At 39.1% G+C, this 18,390-nt stretch overlaps 3 protein-coding genes across 3 annotated transcripts; 2 read left to right on the forward strand and 1 right to left on the reverse strand.

Annotated features, from left to right (window-relative positions):
- The first annotated feature begins 1,141 nt into the window (after nt 1-1,141).
- On the forward strand, nt 1,142-4,587 carry tmed2 (transmembrane p24 trafficking protein 2). Its single transcript, XM_034123051.1, has 4 exons — nt 1,142-1,507; nt 2,029-2,221; nt 2,779-2,886; nt 2,974-4,587. The coding sequence occupies exons 1-4, from the start codon at nt 1,328-1,330 to the stop codon at nt 3,096-3,098; spliced, it is 606 nt and encodes a 201-aa protein (XP_033978942.1). The 5' UTR covers nt 1,142-1,327; the 3' UTR covers nt 3,099-4,587.
- A 790-nt stretch (nt 4,588-5,377) lies between these two features.
- On the forward strand, nt 5,378-13,544 carry ddx55 (DEAD (Asp-Glu-Ala-Asp) box polypeptide 55). Its single transcript, XM_034123052.1, has 14 exons — nt 5,378-5,586; nt 5,689-5,739; nt 6,146-6,232; nt 6,341-6,432; nt 6,617-6,679; nt 7,439-7,588; nt 8,559-8,748; nt 8,829-8,911; nt 11,854-11,985; nt 12,062-12,154; nt 12,358-12,472; nt 12,655-12,823; nt 12,914-13,206; nt 13,291-13,544. The coding sequence occupies exons 1-14, from the start codon at nt 5,479-5,481 to the stop codon at nt 13,477-13,479; spliced, it is 1,815 nt and encodes a 604-aa protein (XP_033978943.1). The 5' UTR covers nt 5,378-5,478; the 3' UTR covers nt 13,480-13,544.
- eif2b1 (eukaryotic translation initiation factor 2B, subunit 1 alpha) lies at nt 13,530-17,754 on the reverse strand. Its single transcript, XM_034123053.1, has 9 exons — nt 17,405-17,754; nt 17,218-17,319; nt 16,255-16,391; nt 15,210-15,326; nt 14,834-14,946; nt 14,686-14,754; nt 14,517-14,592; nt 13,800-13,925; nt 13,530-13,720 (listed from the first exon to the last, which is right to left on the reverse strand). The coding sequence occupies exons 1-9, from the start codon at nt 17,415-17,417 to the stop codon at nt 13,565-13,567; spliced, it is 909 nt and encodes a 302-aa protein (XP_033978944.1). The 5' UTR covers nt 17,418-17,754; the 3' UTR covers nt 13,530-13,564.
- Nucleotides 17,755-18,390: the final 636 nt, after the last annotated feature.

The raw sequence follows: 18,390 nt of genomic DNA on the forward strand, positions 1-18,390 counted from the left end.
GATAATTATTACTTTTACTTGAGATATTGCTGATAGCCTATATTTACAAGCCTTTCCCAACCGTTATGTTGTGTTCGGGTCTCCCGTGACCCATTTCAAGTTAAAATTATATAATAACTATGCTCTAGTTTTTTTTATCGGAACAAGGCTTCATGGTATCCTCCGCAACAGCTATATAAACACTACAAAACTGATTTTGACAATTTTAGCCAAGTCTGAAGGTCTCTAAAAAAAAAGTGTATAATTTGGTGTTCAGGTCTGGGAAGACCCAGCACAGCATTGTTTTGGGTGACTCGGGGTCAGATTTGGCCCAATCAAGATTCATCTTTGACTTTAGGCACCCCAGCCCCACTTTAACAATCATTTAAAACTTTTTGGGGGGAAATTGTATCATATATTAGTCTATTGTCAGATAACATAATTATCCACTGTCTTCACTAGGGAATATAATGAGTGAATTTAATCACATGTTTTACTTAAATATGTGGTGTAATGTGTTGTGGGGCCATACAATAAAATTACAACAGGATTTTACGGTTATGAATGCATAATAAGTTAGTTATGATGTAGTTAAAACTATATTGGATGATAGTCATTCTTTTTGAATGTTTTGGACTGAGATAAATCATGGGTCAAAATTGACCGCGAACACCATGAACGGTAACAGCTTTCGAACACAACACAAGGGTTAAGTAAGTTGTAGAGAAGTATTTTCAACTGTGGTATAAGTTTGTTTGGTATGAATATGAAATGGTTTGAGTACTTTTTCCAGCATCCAGAGGTAGGAGAAGTACTCAGATCTTGTACTTTAGTCAAAGTAGAAGTACCAGAGTGTAGGAAAGTGTTGTTTATATTTCACATGATTAATCCAAATCTGCAAAGTAACTAAAGGTATTAAATAAATGTAGTGGAGTAAAAGTACACTTTTTTGTGGGGCAGAAGAGCAAAGTAGCAATTACATTGAAATACTGTTAAAGTAAAGTACAAGTTTCTTAAAATTGTACTTAAGTACAGTTCTTGAGTGAATGGTTACTTTACACCACTGTGAATGTCCGAGTTGTGATGATCTTCTCTAAACAGGTGAAGAGTCACTACATTTTGACAGCACACTCTTACATTTGGCCCTCTCCGGATGCCGTTTAAGCCTGTACGTGGCAGTTAGAGAGCAGTACACAGCAGCCGATGCTGGAGCGGCTAACGTTACTCCCCGGCAACAATTTCACTCATACCGTCTGACATCTTGCACTCTTACAGGATACACTGAAACAAGGAGTGTTCTCTACATCAACAGCTTTATTGTGAAGCTTTCTATACAACCCTTTGAAACATGTTTACCGTGTCGGAGCTGGTTGTCTTGCTGGCCGTCCTGTCCTCCACTGCGTCCGGCTACTTCGTTAGCATAGACGCCCATGCCGAGGAGTGCTTCTATGAGCGGGTCAACTCCGGCACAAAGATGGGCCTCATGTTTGAGGTAGCCGAGGGAGGCTTCCTGGACATCGATGTGGAGGTGAGATGATAAACCAGCCACCTAATGTGGAGGAATGTGTTTTGTTTTTTAACTTAAACCTGATGCTCACATACAAGGCCTGTGCTAGCTAGTGTTAGCTTCCGCAGTCTCTCTGTGTAACGTCAAGTGGACTAGTTGCAGTCCAGTTGATGGATGTTAACTTATTGTAATTCAAAGTTGAATAACAAAAACATAATATCTTATTATTCGGTCCGTTTTCTTTTACCTAAACCCGAATATTGTAATTGAATGATTCATTAGGATACAGGAAGTGCAACATTAGCACTATGTCCGGCTTAGTTATGCTAGTATTGCCGGACTCACTATGTAGCCAATAATGTATTTGAGTATAATCCAAATAAAACATGTACTATCATCTTTAACTTATTTCTTTGAAACAGGTGCTATGGTATAACTTGCAAATGATGGGTTTAATGTACACAGATCTTGCTGCCATATGTTACAAGTGTGCTCTCATGCAGCAGTGATTTTTACTCACATATTTTGCATTTTCCTTCCAGATAACAGGGCCTGATGGTAAGCAAATTTACAAAGGCGACAGGGAGTCAAGTGGGAAATACTCTGTGGCAGCACACATGGACGGAACCTACAAGTTCTGCTTCAGCAACAAGATGTCAACCATGACACCCAAGATTGTCATGTTCACGATTGATATCGGAGAGGCCCCTAAAGGACAGGACATGGAGACAGAAGGTACTTTAGGGGTGCATGTTTTGATTTATGCCTGTGAAGAGAGAAATTAAGAAATTCCATATGGCATTATGTCAAGCCAGATTTTTAAAGATCATCCAGCGTGCAAAACCACTTGTTTCTTTTTCTGCTGACCATGTGTCACTGTTTGATAGTTTCTTTCCCTTTTTTTGACTTTATTTTGGGCACTCTGTTCCTCTTCGTAGGTGGTGAAAGCTGGGATGGTAGGGCACAGGGCAAAACTGCTGTTGTGAAATAGACTTTTGAGTTTGTGATGCACTGCAGAGTTTTCTCTAACCAGCGTTGTTTTGTAGCTTAAACTAATATTGTGCATTCCATAAACGCGTAGGAAGTTTTATTGTTTGTGAATGGCTTGACTATTTGCACAGTAAGAACATGTATGATATAAAAAATGTCTCTGGTGATGGCGCAGCATCACCTGCGACATACATCACAATGACATCCGTTATGCATGTACTGCATACCTCATGCATGTATTTTTGTGTGCACATCAACTGTGTTCTGGCCCTTTTTCTGATGATCACTTTTACCTGTTTCAGCGCACCAAAACAAGCTGGAAGAGATGATCAACGAGCTGGCGGTTGCTATGACGGCTGTAAAGCATGAGCAGGAGTACATGGAGGTTCGAGAGAGGATACACAGAGCAAGTGAGTCTAGAGCCAATTACACTGTGTAGAAACAGATTGTAAATGTTTGTTTTTATATCCTGAACCCGTCTTCTTTTCTCTTTCTAGTCAACGACAACACAAACAGCCGAGTGGTGCTGTGGTCGTTCTTCGAAGCTCTCGTTCTGGTGGCAATGACACTCGGACAGATTTACTACCTGAAGAGATTTTTCGAAGTACGGCGAGTGGTTTAGTGCGGTTAAATGATCCCTCTGTGTCCTTCACTGATTTCTCCAACACCATGACAGTTATTTACACTCTGGAAATGAGACCGGCAGATTTGAGTAAAGCCTAAATATGATTGGATCTCAGAAGTTTTGTTCACCTGTTACCTGTTTGGTTCCTTCTTTATAAATGTAATTAGTGTTTGTTTGGGACGAATGGCCAAAAAATTCTGGGATAGATGTCATTTCATTAGTTATAACTTTTTGTGTCAAATATTTTTCTGTCCAATATTGTTTTATATTTACAGTTAAGTACAAATTACTTGCCGATACAGTTTTACCTATGTGAATGACTGAGGCTCATCATTTTAAGTAACGACAGTTTGAAAAGACTTAGATATGCACATCAATTGATTAATTTAAGGATCCACATTAGAAGCACAGGGGTGTGCCTCAGTCCAGGATCAATACATGGATAAATGTGAGATTTTATACTGGAGAATTTAAATGGGACCCTTTCAAGTGATAAAAATGACACGCATGAAAACGCAAATCATTTGATGTTTTTTTTTGTCTGAGATGCAGAAGGTTTTGTTTGCAGCATCTATGCCAAGTTAGACAATGTACTGGCAGATATCTGAAATCTGTACATTGGGTTTATCTCTCAAACAGCAAATTGCACTCCTGATAAATGCATCTAAATATCTGAAGGATTTACACTGCAGCTAATCATTAAGGAAAACTAAAGCTTCTAGCTCGGTCTGTTGATTCATGGCAATCCACGCTGTGGGGAAGGGGGCTTCAGTGGACACCTTTTGCAGGGAAACTGTGATTCCCTGCGTAGTTCAGAAAATGGTAACAGTTTCTTGGCCTTGATTTAATTTTTGAACACCTACATTTGAAAAGTTCCACTTAGCTGTAAGACCTTGAAGAGCTAAGGCTGTGTGATTTTAAACTGAACTACTTGGAGTGAAACTCCAAGCAAAGTGTGGAGGAACACTGAGATGACATGTTACATGTTGAGGGTGGGTGGGTGGGTGGTTGGGGGTTCTGACACCTAATGACTGCTGTGTGCTTTAGTTGCTTCTACTATAGTTCTTTTGTTGGGGTTAGGGATTTTAAATTATATGATTGTATACAATTTTGAACTGTTTGTTTTTCCTGGAGCATATCCTGTGACATGCTGCTGTGTGGCTGATGCTTTTCAAATTAATATCTTTTACTTGTTTATTTCCCCACCAAGGTAAAAAAAAATGTACGTCCAGGACAGTAGCTTCACATCTAGTACACATCATGCATGTTGTGTGTCACAGAATATGCTCCAGTTTTTTTATTAAAACAATCTTTGGTGAGCTCTGGCAGGTAAACTGCTCTGGCAGGTAAACTGCTCTGTACACAGTCTCTCCTTTTTGTGATTACAACAACTAAATCTGATAAATGGATCTGTACAAATGTAGAATGGTTGTCTGTGGAAAAAAAGCCCCAGGTTTCATAATAAAGCCAATATTCTGTACAATTACTTGAGTGTCTTTTTTAAACCGGTGGTGGTGGCGTCTTTAAGAAAGTTTGAATGCAAATGTGAGGAATTAAAATAAAAATGTACATTAGACAGTTTTACATCCCACAGCCTTTTAAAGAACATTAATTGCTGAATTTCCTTGTCGTAAAAGCTGTTACTGAACTATTGTTGATTTGATTCGTTTTACCTGCTATGACAAGTCTAAATGTCTGCTCAAGGCACCAAGAATCTGACTCGACTTGTTGAAGAGTGCTCTCATATGTAAATGATACTATACAAACAAATGCTCCTCTTCTACCTTTTAAAGTTGAAAATGAATTCCAAAGTAATTGTGTTTTTATATAAATTGAATTATCGTTAAAAAGTTGTCCAAAGCAAGATGCAGTATTAAAGCATAATATGCATCTGAAGTCACAAAAATACCAAGGCACTCCATAATGAATACTACCGGGTAGATTTTCAAAAAATACTATAATTTTAATTAATTATTCACTGTCATAGACAAACGCATCGAGTACTTTTCAAAAGAATATTACTGAGGGATGTGTATACAGTTGAACTACAATCACCTTTACAGTCTATGACTATACAAAAATACAAAAGAAAATGTAATTAAAATACCCAAAAGTAAAATAATAAATAAATAGGAAGATATTACTTCTTCTTAATTAATGTAGATGGATGTCTATTCCATCCATGATGGCTATTTTACAGTAAAATAAAAAATGGAAAGAGATACATGGTTACGCGGAACGATTCTCGTGACACCGCTTCAGTTCCCACCCGGTCTGTAAACAGCTGAGCACCCGGAAACAGGAGCAGCGTGGAGAGTCAGCCCAGCGGTGGCTACCAACTTTAGCATAAAACCGTGTTGAATGTTATATTAACAACATGGATAACACCACAGAGGGGACGTGGGAGAGTTTACCTGTAAAACTCAACGAGGGGATTTTACAAACGCTCGAGGAAGTGAAGTTCACGCACATGACACCTGTCCAGGTAACATGAACACTTTAAACCTGCCTCTCTTTAACACTGACTGTATGCTTCAACAACACTGATCAGTAAATACATCTGATTAATATTGTGGTTTCTTTCAAGGCTGCTTGCATCCCGCTGTTCATGAGAAACAAAGATGTGGCTGCTGAGGCGGTAAGTGTAACGAAATACATTCATCTAACTACAAATGATAGCCAAACTCGTATGTATTAGTCACTGCCGATTGAGATTAATAATACCAAATATAAATTACCTAATAAAGTATATATTTTAAAGTTTAAGCTATTTAAAAGTATATAAAGTAATGTCAATTAGCCATTTTCTTTGCACAATTATACATAGCTCTGTAAAGTGAGTATTTTTACAGTTTTTACTATAAGTATATTTTGATGCTAATACTTAACCAGTGTACTTTGACCACTAGTTATTCCTGTTTTTTGTTTTTGAAAAAGTACAGTCTATTAAATGCTACTTACCCTCTGCAAAAAGTTTCAAGAATTTCGCGAATATTTTTCCTCAGTACTACCTGTGCAGCTCACTAAATGTTGTACCATTGCAGGTGACTGGGAGCGGAAAGACTCTGGCTTTTGTCATTCCTATTATTGAGCTGCTCCTGAAGAGAGAAGAGAAGCTAAAGAAGATGCAGGTGATGAGGAAACCAACGCTCAATACTTATATTTACCTTCCACCTGTCACTGTAGAGCTTTCCAGTCTCTTAGATGCTCAGTCTTGTTGTACATGTTGTTTTCTGCAGGTCGGCGCCCTGGTCGTCACTCCCACCAGAGAACTGGCTCTTCAGATCAGTGAAGTGATGAAACAGTTCCTTCAAAAATTCCCACAGTTTACGTAAGTACAACATCAAGTGGGAGTCAAAACGGGAGAAAATGTACCTTGTAAATGGTATTCAAGTAGTCCTAACTTAAAATAACAAATTGCAACCCTTAGAGAAATAACTGTGCCCTCCTCATCATGTTGACCTATTTTGTTTGTTTTTATTAATTAAAATGCTTCTTGTATGTTTTTTCTTTAGGCAGATTTTACTGATTGGTGGCACCAACCCCATAGAGGATGTGGAGAAGTTCAAGGAACACGGGTATGCACTAGATATAACATATTATGACTTTAATAGTGAGGGTCCCTGTTTGCGGTCTTTATGCTAAGCTAATTGGCTCGTATCAACAGACAGGAATGAGAGCAGTATTATTTTCTTCGTCTCGACTGATATTGTGCAGCTTGATCACAATGTTTTTAAAGTTAGACACCAGACAGGAGAATAATCCTAACCCAGTCACTTTAACATTGAAAAAAAAAAAAAATAGCCTTGCAAGTTGTAGGAAAAAATACTTATCTTACCTGTAGATCCAACTAAGACCAGGAAATCCACAGCTACAATCAGGTCATAAAGAAATACAAAAAAAGATTCATCCAAACCCTGCTGCCTTCCATGTTGCCCTGGGAAGTCCAGGAAATCCAACTTGTTCTTGGAACCACTTTTTTACTTTAATATAGGTGCAAAGATTGTCCAAAACGGGTTTAAACTATTAGTTATCTTCTCTTTTACTCCCTTTAAGTCCTCTGTCCGTTTCTCTCCATGCTGTCTTTGTTAGTTCTTTCCCTGACCCCAGCTCACAGGTGTCTGATTGGTCTCACCTCTTTCCCCACCTTCCATTCCTGTTAATAACCTCCCCCCCTTTTGTGACAAGCGTATATATAAAAAACGTCAAACTAGTCCCATTAGAAACAACAAAATTGAACCCTTTCCCCTAAATTAGATACCAAAGAGGAGATGTTGGCATTCCATTGCCAGCATCATAAACCATGAGTGTTACATTTGTGTGTGTGTGTGTTTTAGGGCACACATAGTGATTGCGACACCGGGCCGTCTGGAGGATATGTTCAGGAGGAAGGCTGACGGTCTGGATCTGGCCAGCTCAGTGAAGGGTCTTGATGTGCTGGTTCTCGATGAGGCTGATAGACTACTCGACATGGGGTTCGAGGCCAGGTACTGACTAAATGTGAACTTTTCCCCTTTTTATGGAAGAATAATTTAGTTCTATAACATTTATTTTGATATATTATATCTATTGATATAAATATGTGACCTGCTCTATCGAAATGAGTCGCATTGACCCGAAGACACATTTTGAGTTGTATACACGGTTGGAAAGAGGAGATTCCTAGCTTCTAATGATATCAGGATTGTTGTTGTACTCCAAATATTAAGCAAAATATGTCACATTATATAATGACTGTCACCGAGTCATCATTTTGAGAAAAAGGCCTTTAAAGTTTCCTCTTCTCTGGAATCCATCGATCTGATTGATTATTAGCGGCTAATAAATGATCAAAATAGTACGGAGGGAAAATATTTTCGTTTGGATTACTGGTCTGGGGGAAGCCCGTGTGTGTGTGTGTGTGTGTGTCTGTGTGTGTGTGTGTATTTTTGCGTTTGTGTGTATTGTGTTGGTTTCCCGGGGAAAACTCTCACGAGAAACACCGGCTGTTGTTATGCCTGCTGTGACGTAAAGTTACTCCGTTCTCCGCTTGTAATTATGCCGTTACAAGCTTCAAAGTTGTATTTATCATCTGAATTTGTAACGGACCCTGCCGTGTTATCTATGATTATTATACGCCTTACATTCATAATTTCAGCGAGAGGGAGGGGGAGCGGAAGTGCAGCGTGCGAGTGAGAGCTGTCATCTTCCCTTTACAAGCTTCAAAAATGTATTTATCATGTGATTTTGGAAATAAAACTTTAATATTCTGAAAACCAAGACTTTGTTTATTTAAAATCAAACAAAACACCCGAACCCCGAAAAACTATTTTTTTATGCAAATCCACGTTTATTTTGAAATGAGCCGTCGCGTCTTCCGACTGATTTCGATAGAGCGGGTCACATATATACATGTCATTTAATTATTAAGTATTTTAGGTATTTTCTACCACTGAAAGACTCTTTTTTTGTGTCCAGTCTGAACAACATTTTGGGCTTCCTGCCCAAACAGAGGCGTACAGGCTTGTTCTCAGCGACTCAGACTCAGGAGCTGGAGAAGCTGGTGAGGGCCGGCCTCAGAAACCCGGTGCGCATCACCGTCAAGGAGAAAGGTGTAGCTGCCACCTCTATGCAGAAAACACCCTCCAGACTCTCTAACTACTACACTGTGAGTAACACTTCCAACCTTTTCATCAATAAGCTCCTAATTAAAATGTATTGACATAAAAACTCATGTTGTCATTTCAGATATGTCGATCAGAGAACAAGTTCAACCACCTGGTGACATTTCTAAGGCAACACAAGCACGAGAAGAACCTGGTTTTCTTCAGGTATGATAAACTAAGAACCTTTTACATTTTAAAATGGGTTTCACGAATACATACATAAAGATTTTGTGTACTGACTAAATCTGTTTATTGCTATGTGTGTGTAAATATATTCATTTGTACTGGCTGTGAAAACAAGTGTCCTTAAGGGACATTAAAGGGGACAGGGTGCGTACGGGTGCTGGAAATCCTTGAAAATGCTTGAAATTGTACGAGGTGTTTTCAAGGTTTGAAAAGTGCTTGAATTTTGGGAATGGTGCTTGAATTTGGGATAAAGTGCTTGAAATTGTAAATGCTTTACTTCGCTTTTTAGATTAAAAGAAAATAAAGAAGTCGGAGCGTGCTTAATTGCTTCGCTTTTACATAAAACAGCTCCGCTCCGGCCTTCCCGCGCTATGCGCGTGACCGGCAAGTGTATTTGTTACGTGTGTGACCTGGGCATTCTGAGAGTGATAGATGACAGTATGCCAGGAGGTTGCCGTTTCAACGAGCGTTGGCTAGCAGAAGACAAATACAAGCCATGGCTAAGACGAGGGTCAAGCGAAGCCCAAGAGTAGCCTCCTGCAAAGTGTGCAACAATAACGATGCGAGAGTCTGCGCTGACGAGCCACACACCACACGAAAGGTACGCCGTAGTAGAGCATTTTAGATTAGGCTATCGTTGCATGTAAAATACATGACACTTTTCTCTGTGCGCGGCAAAACAAGCTCGCCAAAATGGCTTCACTAGTCTGGCAGTATTTTAAGTGTCCGAAAATGACAATAAAATAGCGGTATGCAACGTGTGTGTGAAGCAGAAATCCTGCAGCTCCACCCGCTGTGACGGACCGGTGAGCGGAGCAGAACACACATTAAGAGTTAGACCTAACACACTTAGCTATTTTATCTACCTCTGGAACAAGCTAAACTAGTTATAAATATATTTATTCTTCACTGTCGGGTCGCTCATTACTGGATCAGTGAGCTGCAGGAGATACTGACGGGCTGTCAGGAGAGAGAGAGAGAGGGGGAGAGAGGAAAAGAGAGCGATATCGGTATCGGCCGATACTGATTCCGGCGATCGGCTCCAAAATTGGCGATCGGAGCATCCCTAATAATTGTATATGATATGTTTTATAATGATTGATCATGAAAGTGTTCTCAAAGCTGGTAAAGGTGCAGCTAGTTTGAATGACTTTGTATACTACAGAGTAGCTTGTGAATTTACTCCAGGTGGAACTAAAGTCTGATTTAACACTTGATTATATTTCACATCATTCATCCACATCTGTAAAGTAACTAAAGGTATTAAATACATGTAGTGGAGTCAAAGTACACCATTTACCTCTGACTTGTGTTTACTGCCAACCTAAAAGTACCTCAAAAATAGTAATCAATAATATATTGAAAGGTTATTTGGCTGATTGTTTTATATTGGCTCAGCCAGGTTATATGGGATGCCCAGTCTACGTACAGATGGGTCACTCATTTTGAAATATTAAACTTAGTTTTCTTTTCTAACATTTTTAATTTTTCATCCTCATGTAGAATGCTATTATGAAACACACATTTGGTTTTTTATAGCATAAAGAACATCTGATTTAATGTGAGGTAGGGAAATAATCATTTGAGTATAAGTATGTGTATATAAATATATAATTTACAACAGCTGTAAGATGCTTGAAAAGCTTGAAAATGCACCTTGAAAATGCTTGAAAAGTGCTCGAATTTGACTTTGGAAAAGGTGTAAGAACCCTGGGGGACCTATCATGCAAAATGCACTTTTTGATGTCTCTTGATAAATATGTGTCCCCGGTGTGTAAGGAGACTCACCAAGTGTCAGAAAATAAAACCCTCTTTTCCTCCGTACCCAAATCTCTAAAAACGGGGGTACAACGGAGCTGATCCAGATTTGCGTCCAATATGACGTAATATCGGAAAAGTTGCTGTCAGAAATAATGCCCGACTGTTTTGGATGTAATAGGGTCTTTGTTTACATTAGCAAGCCTCGCTAACACTCAGAGCTAACGCAGTAGTGGAGAGAGAACATGTGTTTAAAAAGCAGGAAATAAAAAAAGAAACTCACCTTGTGGTAAACCCGCAAGAGAAAAAGCTTTTGAGCTCCATACTATTTCAGAAATAATCCTTTATGTGGTTTGGAACTTATGGCGTTTCATCATGGGAGCATTAAACGGAATCTGCTATGTAATTCTGAGCAGGCATTAGCTCCGCCTTCTCTAGCTAAGAAGCTAAGGACCCCGAACCTGCAGTTCTCAGGGCTAAAACAGAGGGATATGAGGGATCTCTAAAATGCATGATCTGTTTGGTATTTTGAGCAAAACACATCATATACATGTTTTTTATATATATATATATCTGAGACTCATATGCCTAAAAATAGCATAATAGGAGCACTTTAAATAAATCCAAATCTGCACAGCAAAAAAACAACTGCTTTTGTCCAATAAGACATGTCCATCAAAAAAGTTGATATTTAGTTAGTGTTAATTTGGGCAATGAAGGGAAAGGAAGAGGGTACAACATATGGTTTCAGACAGTATGGTTTATGTTCTGCAGCGGAATTCAGTTTAAGCCACAACATGTGAAATATTACTGAAGTTTAATTCAAATAAGCTCACTCTGGTTTATAAGGGATCTTTAGACTGCAGCCACGATCAATCAGGCTGGAAAACTGCTCAAACTAAAGGATAGCGGACCAAACTTTCTCACACTAGATATCCAACCAATTATCTGACAGCCAGATCAATGATTGTTCAGGGAAATAATCAGATTCTCTAAAACTGAAGAGCAAACAACAGATCTGGAAGAAATCTGGCCTTATTCTAAAAATGATTGGCCATGAAAAAAGCGTTGAACACCTGCAGTGTCTGTCAGACATTATGCTGTCACATTTATTTTGGTCACATATGGATTTCCTGACTGATCACTTGTTATCTCATCTCCAGTACGTGTGCCTGCGTGGAGTACTACGGTCGGGCTCTGGAGGTTCTGGTCAAGAAAGCAGATGTCCACTGCATCCACGGCAAGATGAAAAACAAACGCAACAAGATCTTTGCTGACTTTCGGGCCCTGAAAAGGTGACACAGCTACAATGAATGTGTGTGTGTGTAATCTTGTCTTTATATAATTTAACATATTGGTAATGTGTGGCAGTGGGATCTTGGTGTGTACTGATGTCATGGCCAGAGGCATCGATATCCCCGATGTTAACTGGGTGCTGCAGTACGATCCTCCCAGCAATGCCAGGTGAGCAAAACGAAGTCTTTGCAAAATACATCACTGTAGAAGTGCTGGTCCTTTTGTGTGTGTCTTAAATGGTTCAGTATTTACACTTGTTGAGATATGCTATGAATTCATAAGCTAAATGTGAGTAGTCATTTTTTAAGCTCTTCTTCAGATCAAGTTTCTATTTTTAAACGGCAGCCTTTTCTTTCTTGTTTTTCCTTCAGTGCGTTTGTACATCGATGTGGACGTACGGCACGTATCGGCAATCAGGGCAATGCCCTCGTTTTTCTGCTGCCAATGGAGGAGGCCTATGTCAATTTTTTGTCCATCAATCAGAAAGTGAGTTCTTTGGAGTTATCTTGCTAGAAACATCACTTGTTATGCCTGCTTCACCCAGGGTAGGTCCTAATATACAGAACATGAATTGAAAGAAACATTTCCTGTTGACAACCAATGATCAAATTGCAAAATCTGAAGTTACTTGAAGTGGACACATGATAATTGACTCGTTTTCTCCTCAGTGCCCCCTCCAGAAGATGGTCCTCTCAGGAGATGTTCCAGATGTGCTGCCCAAAGTGAAGACTCTAGCTCTGGCAGACCGCGCCATGTTTGACAGAGGCATGAGAGCCTTCGTGTCCTACGTCCAGGCCTACGCCAAACACGAATGTAGTCTCATCTTCAGGTCCAAAGGTGAAAACAGCATCTCTACATTCAGATTCAGTTGTGCAGTGTGCATAAAGTACACAGATATAACATTTTGTGCTCTATTTTGTTGTCTAGATCTGGATTTGGCCACCTTAGCACGCGGCTTCGCCCTCCTCCGCCTGCCGAAGATGCCCGAGCTGAGAGGGGATACACTCCCTGATTTTAAGGAGACGACATTGGACACAGACAAAATCCGCTACAAGGACAAGCAAAGGGAGAAGCTGAGACAGAAGTTGCTCCTCGAGTTGAAAGATCAAGTGAAGATCTCGTATCCCAAAAAGAACTTCATCAAGAATAAGTCCTGGTCGAAACAGAGGAGCAAGAAGGAGCGCAGGGAAAAAAGGTCCGCCAAGAGGAGGCGTGAAGAGGTATTTAAAAAAAGAAATCTCTCGATGATCCCTTCAGTGGGCTGGATTTATTTATGGATCTCATGTTTTTCTTTCTCTCTGCAGGGCTCTGATGTGGAGGATGAAGAAATGCAAGAGCTTTTAAATGACACTCGCATCCTCAAGAAACTTAAGAAAGGGAAAATCACAGAGGAGGACTTCGAGAATCAGATATCAGCTCAGATCAGCGGACCAAAGTCAAAACACAAAGCAGGAGCAGCGACACACGAGGGCTCAGGGGGCGAGGGTGTGTGAACAGCTGTGTTTCTACATGTAAAAAGCAGGAATCAAATAAACGTTTGACATGTGTTTACCTTTTTCATGAATGGGTTTTATTGAGTTATAAATAAAGCTTGATGAGTTCGTCGCTGACAGCAGAAGGGGTGAGGACTCCCAGGTCGGTGAAGAGGAGGGTGATGAGGGAGGGGGGGGTGTAGTCGATCATGGGATGCTCCTCTGACAGGTTCTGAGCGCTCCTCAGGGTGTCTGCTTTGTACTGTGGAGACGATGTAAGACTTGTAAAGAAATACTCTTAATGTCAGAACATCAAATAAGTTTCCATTAAATTGTCGTACCTTAAATTTATCGGGCACGTCCTGTTGGTTGAGAGGATAGAGTCGGACAAATTTGAAACTCTCTGCCACCACGTAGAAAGGCTTGTTGTGAGCTTTAGAGCACACGGCCATCTGATAAGTGCCAATCTGTAAAAGTGAATAGTAAGTACAATGTTGATATATTGACCTGAGGATTTCCATGTTGTGTTACTCCATACTTCAGATCCTTCAGAGCCATTACATTTCGGAAGCACCACAAAAATCATCTGAGTCCGTTGTGTAATTAGATCCTAAACATATTTTATTTTTGGAATAAAGTGACATTTTTCTTGATTTTAAATCAGAAATACCTTATTCTGTCTTCTTTAAAATCCTAACACTGACTTCTATAAAGCTCTTATAACAAGTTATTTTTTGTTAGAGACTGGTGGAAAAAATCTAATTATATATATATATTTTTTTCTCACTTTTCTCAACATTTAAATTAGTTGGAATCAGCTCCACCTTGATTGTTATAATAAAAATGTATTCTAGATAATTGATACGTTTGAATACATACATTTCTGTTATTTTATTATTAAGTCAAAAAGGTTTACTTGTTTGTATCGCAAAGCAAGATTTTTCGACGATACAACTATCTTTGGGTTCACCAGCTGGTATCATGAAAGTTTTACAATTTAAATATTTCTAATTGATTCAGTAACATTTTTAACATTGTCATTTATTCCACAAACTCACCTTGTTGATGATCCCTCCGCTCTCAACGACCCCCTCCGCACCAACAATAACTAGGTCTACTTTCTCCAAAACATACCTGTGAAAACACAAACAAACACACTGGATAAATGTCCATGTTGTCAAAGTACAACACTATTTTGTTTTTTAACCTGATGATGAATATATTTACCCTACAGCTGCATCCAGAACTACTGTGACTGGAACATTGAGCTTTCTCAGGGCTTCTGCCATCTGTCGCCTGAGTATAACAAAATACTGATTCAATAAGTGCGTATCCCCTCAGAATAAAAACACATTTACTGGCACTGTTCACTCACCCAGCTGAGTCAGGCTGCGATTCGGTCACATACACAGAGAAGCGCTTCTTCTCAGCTGCAGCTTTTTCAAGGACCCGCAGGACCACTCTGGAGTACGAGTGAGTCAGGATTTTCTGGGGAAAGAGGGGGAAATGTGTCATTACGTTTTCACATTATGTGTGTGCAGTGTACTCTGTGTCGGCATAAATGAAGCTCTGTTCCTACCAACCCACACCCACATGTCTTTCTATAGGTTAATAATGGCCTTCAGTCACAACAGTTAAGTGTTACACCTGCTCATAATACAAGTTTAAGGTCTTTATTGGTATCTACAAAACAATGAGTCATTCCCAGTTATACATGTAACTTGAATTTTGTATGTAACACAAATACGTACAGCTCCGTCTTTGATGAAGGTGTGACAGAGCTTAGCGACTTTGGTCCTGGACAATGAGATCTTCTTTAGAAAAAGTTCTCCTCTCTCCTCCATCACCTTTTTACAGCGAGACAGATCCTGAAAAAGAGACAAAATATTTTGTGATTACATATGTTACAGGCAAAAGGAAATACTGGAAGCCTGGGAGTAGCTGAGTTAGAATAAGAAAGTAGTTACAGACTTTCACACCTTTAAATCAAGCAAACTTGGCCCCATAAATAGCTCTCTTTAAGCAAACAATAAAGAAATCTCAGGTTTTTTTTATTTATTTTTTAATAATGGGGCAACAATTCCAAAAATACCTGAACAATCATCTCTCAACACATTTTTTGAGTATTTATTCATTTACATTTTCAGTTTAATTATTTGCAAATGATATGCCTCGATGTTTGTTGAAAGCCTTTAACATTGCAATGTTATTGTGGTGGAAAATACTAAACTTATTATTATTATTATTATCAATTTTTAGCTTTTTCCTTACTACAATTGACACATTAGTATATTTAGTCGAGACAATATCAGAATCAGCTTTTATAAACCTGCTACAATGAAGACACAGACCATTAAACCATAACTTCCTGGACAAACCCAGCAGGTATTTACTAAGTCTTTCTAGCATTGAATTCTCTATGTATTAGTATCCCAGCAAATGAACAAGGTCAAGGAGAAAGAAGTTCTAACATAGTTAATATACCCTATACTTGATTTGGCTAACCCAAACTGCTGAAGCTTCACATTTTAATGCATTTTGCATCAAATGAGGTCTGTACATTTGATCCCATATTGTCTTATATTGAAATTAGACTTGGAAGCTCTTTATATGGCCAGTATTTTTGTATTTATTTCACATTGAACTGTTAGGCGAGTCAAGGGCACATTCAGCCCAGGGAAGCAGGAAAACAATGCTGAAGAGAGGGGCCTCTGTACTACCTTGCTTACTGCAGACATGAGATGTTGACTGTTGTTTAGGTTGGGAGCATGGAGCTGTCCCAGAGAAGCCTCTCACCTGGTGCTCCAGTGATGTGAGACTAATGAAGCGCAGGAAGAGCTCTCCTCCCGAGGACACGGCCACAGAGGAGTCCACTCCTGTCAGGCAGTCTGTGGCCCCCGTCAGGCTCTCCCTCAGGCCCAGGATGGTTTCACCTGGAGGGGCAGGGTAGGATTTACAAAACAGGTTGTCAGAAAAAAACACAGGATATCTCCAACCCACTTAGTATTTTCAGTGTAGAATTAGTTATTTTACTTAAAAGGTCCCCTATTATACTTTTTTCCATCAATATATTATAGGTCTCAGATATATACAAAACATGTCTCTGAAGTGTTTGGCTCGAAATACATTTACATTTTTTACATTTACATGTCATTTGTTAGACGCTTTTATACATACATTCAGTACTGTGGACAATCCCCACAGGAGCAATTGGGGGTGAAGTGTCTTGTCCAGGGACACAACGACATGCTGACTGCAGTGGGACTCGAACTTGCTATCCCCTGCTTCGAAGTCCAGCACACTATCCACTGAGCCACAGCCTCCCTTACCAAACAGATCGTGCATTGTAGCATCCCATAAACCCCTCTGTTTCAGCCCTGTTTCAAAAGTGCTGATTCTCTGTCTGTTACTGTAGATGAAAATAAGGAGCCACTCCCCACGCCCCTCAGAGATATTTGGTTAAAAAGAACACGAGCAATGGTGCTCTAGGAGGAGATTCAGGTGATAGGGAGGGGGGGGGGTAATTGGCTAATGGTTACACAAGCCAAAAAAATCGTTATGACATCATAAAGTGGCCAAAAACAGATCAGCTCATTTTCAGACAGGTTTTTATATAAATGGACCAGGAACAGGGACACATATTTATGTATAAAAGTCATGAAAATGTGGATTTAGCATAATAGGTGACCTTAAGAATTTGTTTCTTCTTCTTCCAATACTACATACACAAGTAAAAATGATGCTGGCATTAACACACACCTTTATCTCTCTTGAGGAACTCCAGCAGGGTGCGGATAGCGGCCACAGCAGAGGCCATGTCCGGGTCTTTCCTCATCTGAGCCCTGAAATACTCCACCAGCTCTGACCAACAAACAAATATAAAAACACGTTTAATAATCATACTAACCACAACATGGGAGGAAATGACTTAAAGTAAGTAACTTACCTTCTTCGTTCATCCTGACACCTACAAGAGAGCCTTAAAGCTGAAGTCCTAAGTGTTAAAACAAATAACGGTGGATGTTTACTTCAGTCAGCACAAAAAATGACACATGCCAGAGCTGCTGACTCCGCTTTCGTTCAAATAGAATTAAACACAAAATTAAATAAATTCCTTTGTAATTAACAATATCAGCTACACTTCTTAGAATTCTGCCATAAAAAGCCCGGTTAAGTCTGTCTGGAAAGTGTTATTATCACTATCCGCCGTGTTGCACTGTGTTAGCTCATCTGGCGGAGAGCTGCGTGTTGACGTGTCGCAGGGAGATGACGTACACGTTTTTTCTTGCACCGAGCGTCGTGCACTATTTACGTGCAGTCGAAAGATTTGACATACATTTGAGTACTGATGGGTTTTTGATAGAAATATTTCATCTTTAAATGTAGTCTTTTTTGTAAACATCTTTTTATTTTTGCAGTGTCTCATTTATGTTGACAGTTTTATTATGTTTATTGATAAGAAAATGTATATTAAGAAGTTAACATTAGCACAAATACATACAGGAAATGCAACACACACATACATGTAGTAGTAACATTCATCCAAATACATCATATATATATAACTTTTTGGTTCAATAATAGAAACTTTACTCATTTTTTGAAACTGGCACTTTAGGACTTTAGGCACATTCTCAGTCTCGCATACATAATACTACAGAGATATTTGAAAAACACATATCTACTTTAGACAGATACATCTATGTCACTTTCTGCAATCTAGACCCGTCTTTTTTTGTGTCTCTTTTTTGAATGACCATTTTCTATCAAGAAAAATAATCTTATTTTCAGTGCAAACTTAAACATTTGGAAACACATTAATGTATTAATATTGTAGAAATTCAAAATTATTTAAAAATGGTGTCTCTTTGTATATCTAAATTGTTTAATTATGTTTTCTTTAAAAAAATTAAAGTGAAGTATTATCCTGAA

Source organism: Trematomus bernacchii, unplaced genomic scaffold (assembly GCF_902827165.1).
Source record: "Trematomus bernacchii unplaced genomic scaffold, fTreBer1.1, whole genome shotgun sequence".
NCBI classification, from domain to species: Eukaryota; Metazoa; Chordata; class Actinopteri; order Perciformes; family Nototheniidae; genus Trematomus; species Trematomus bernacchii.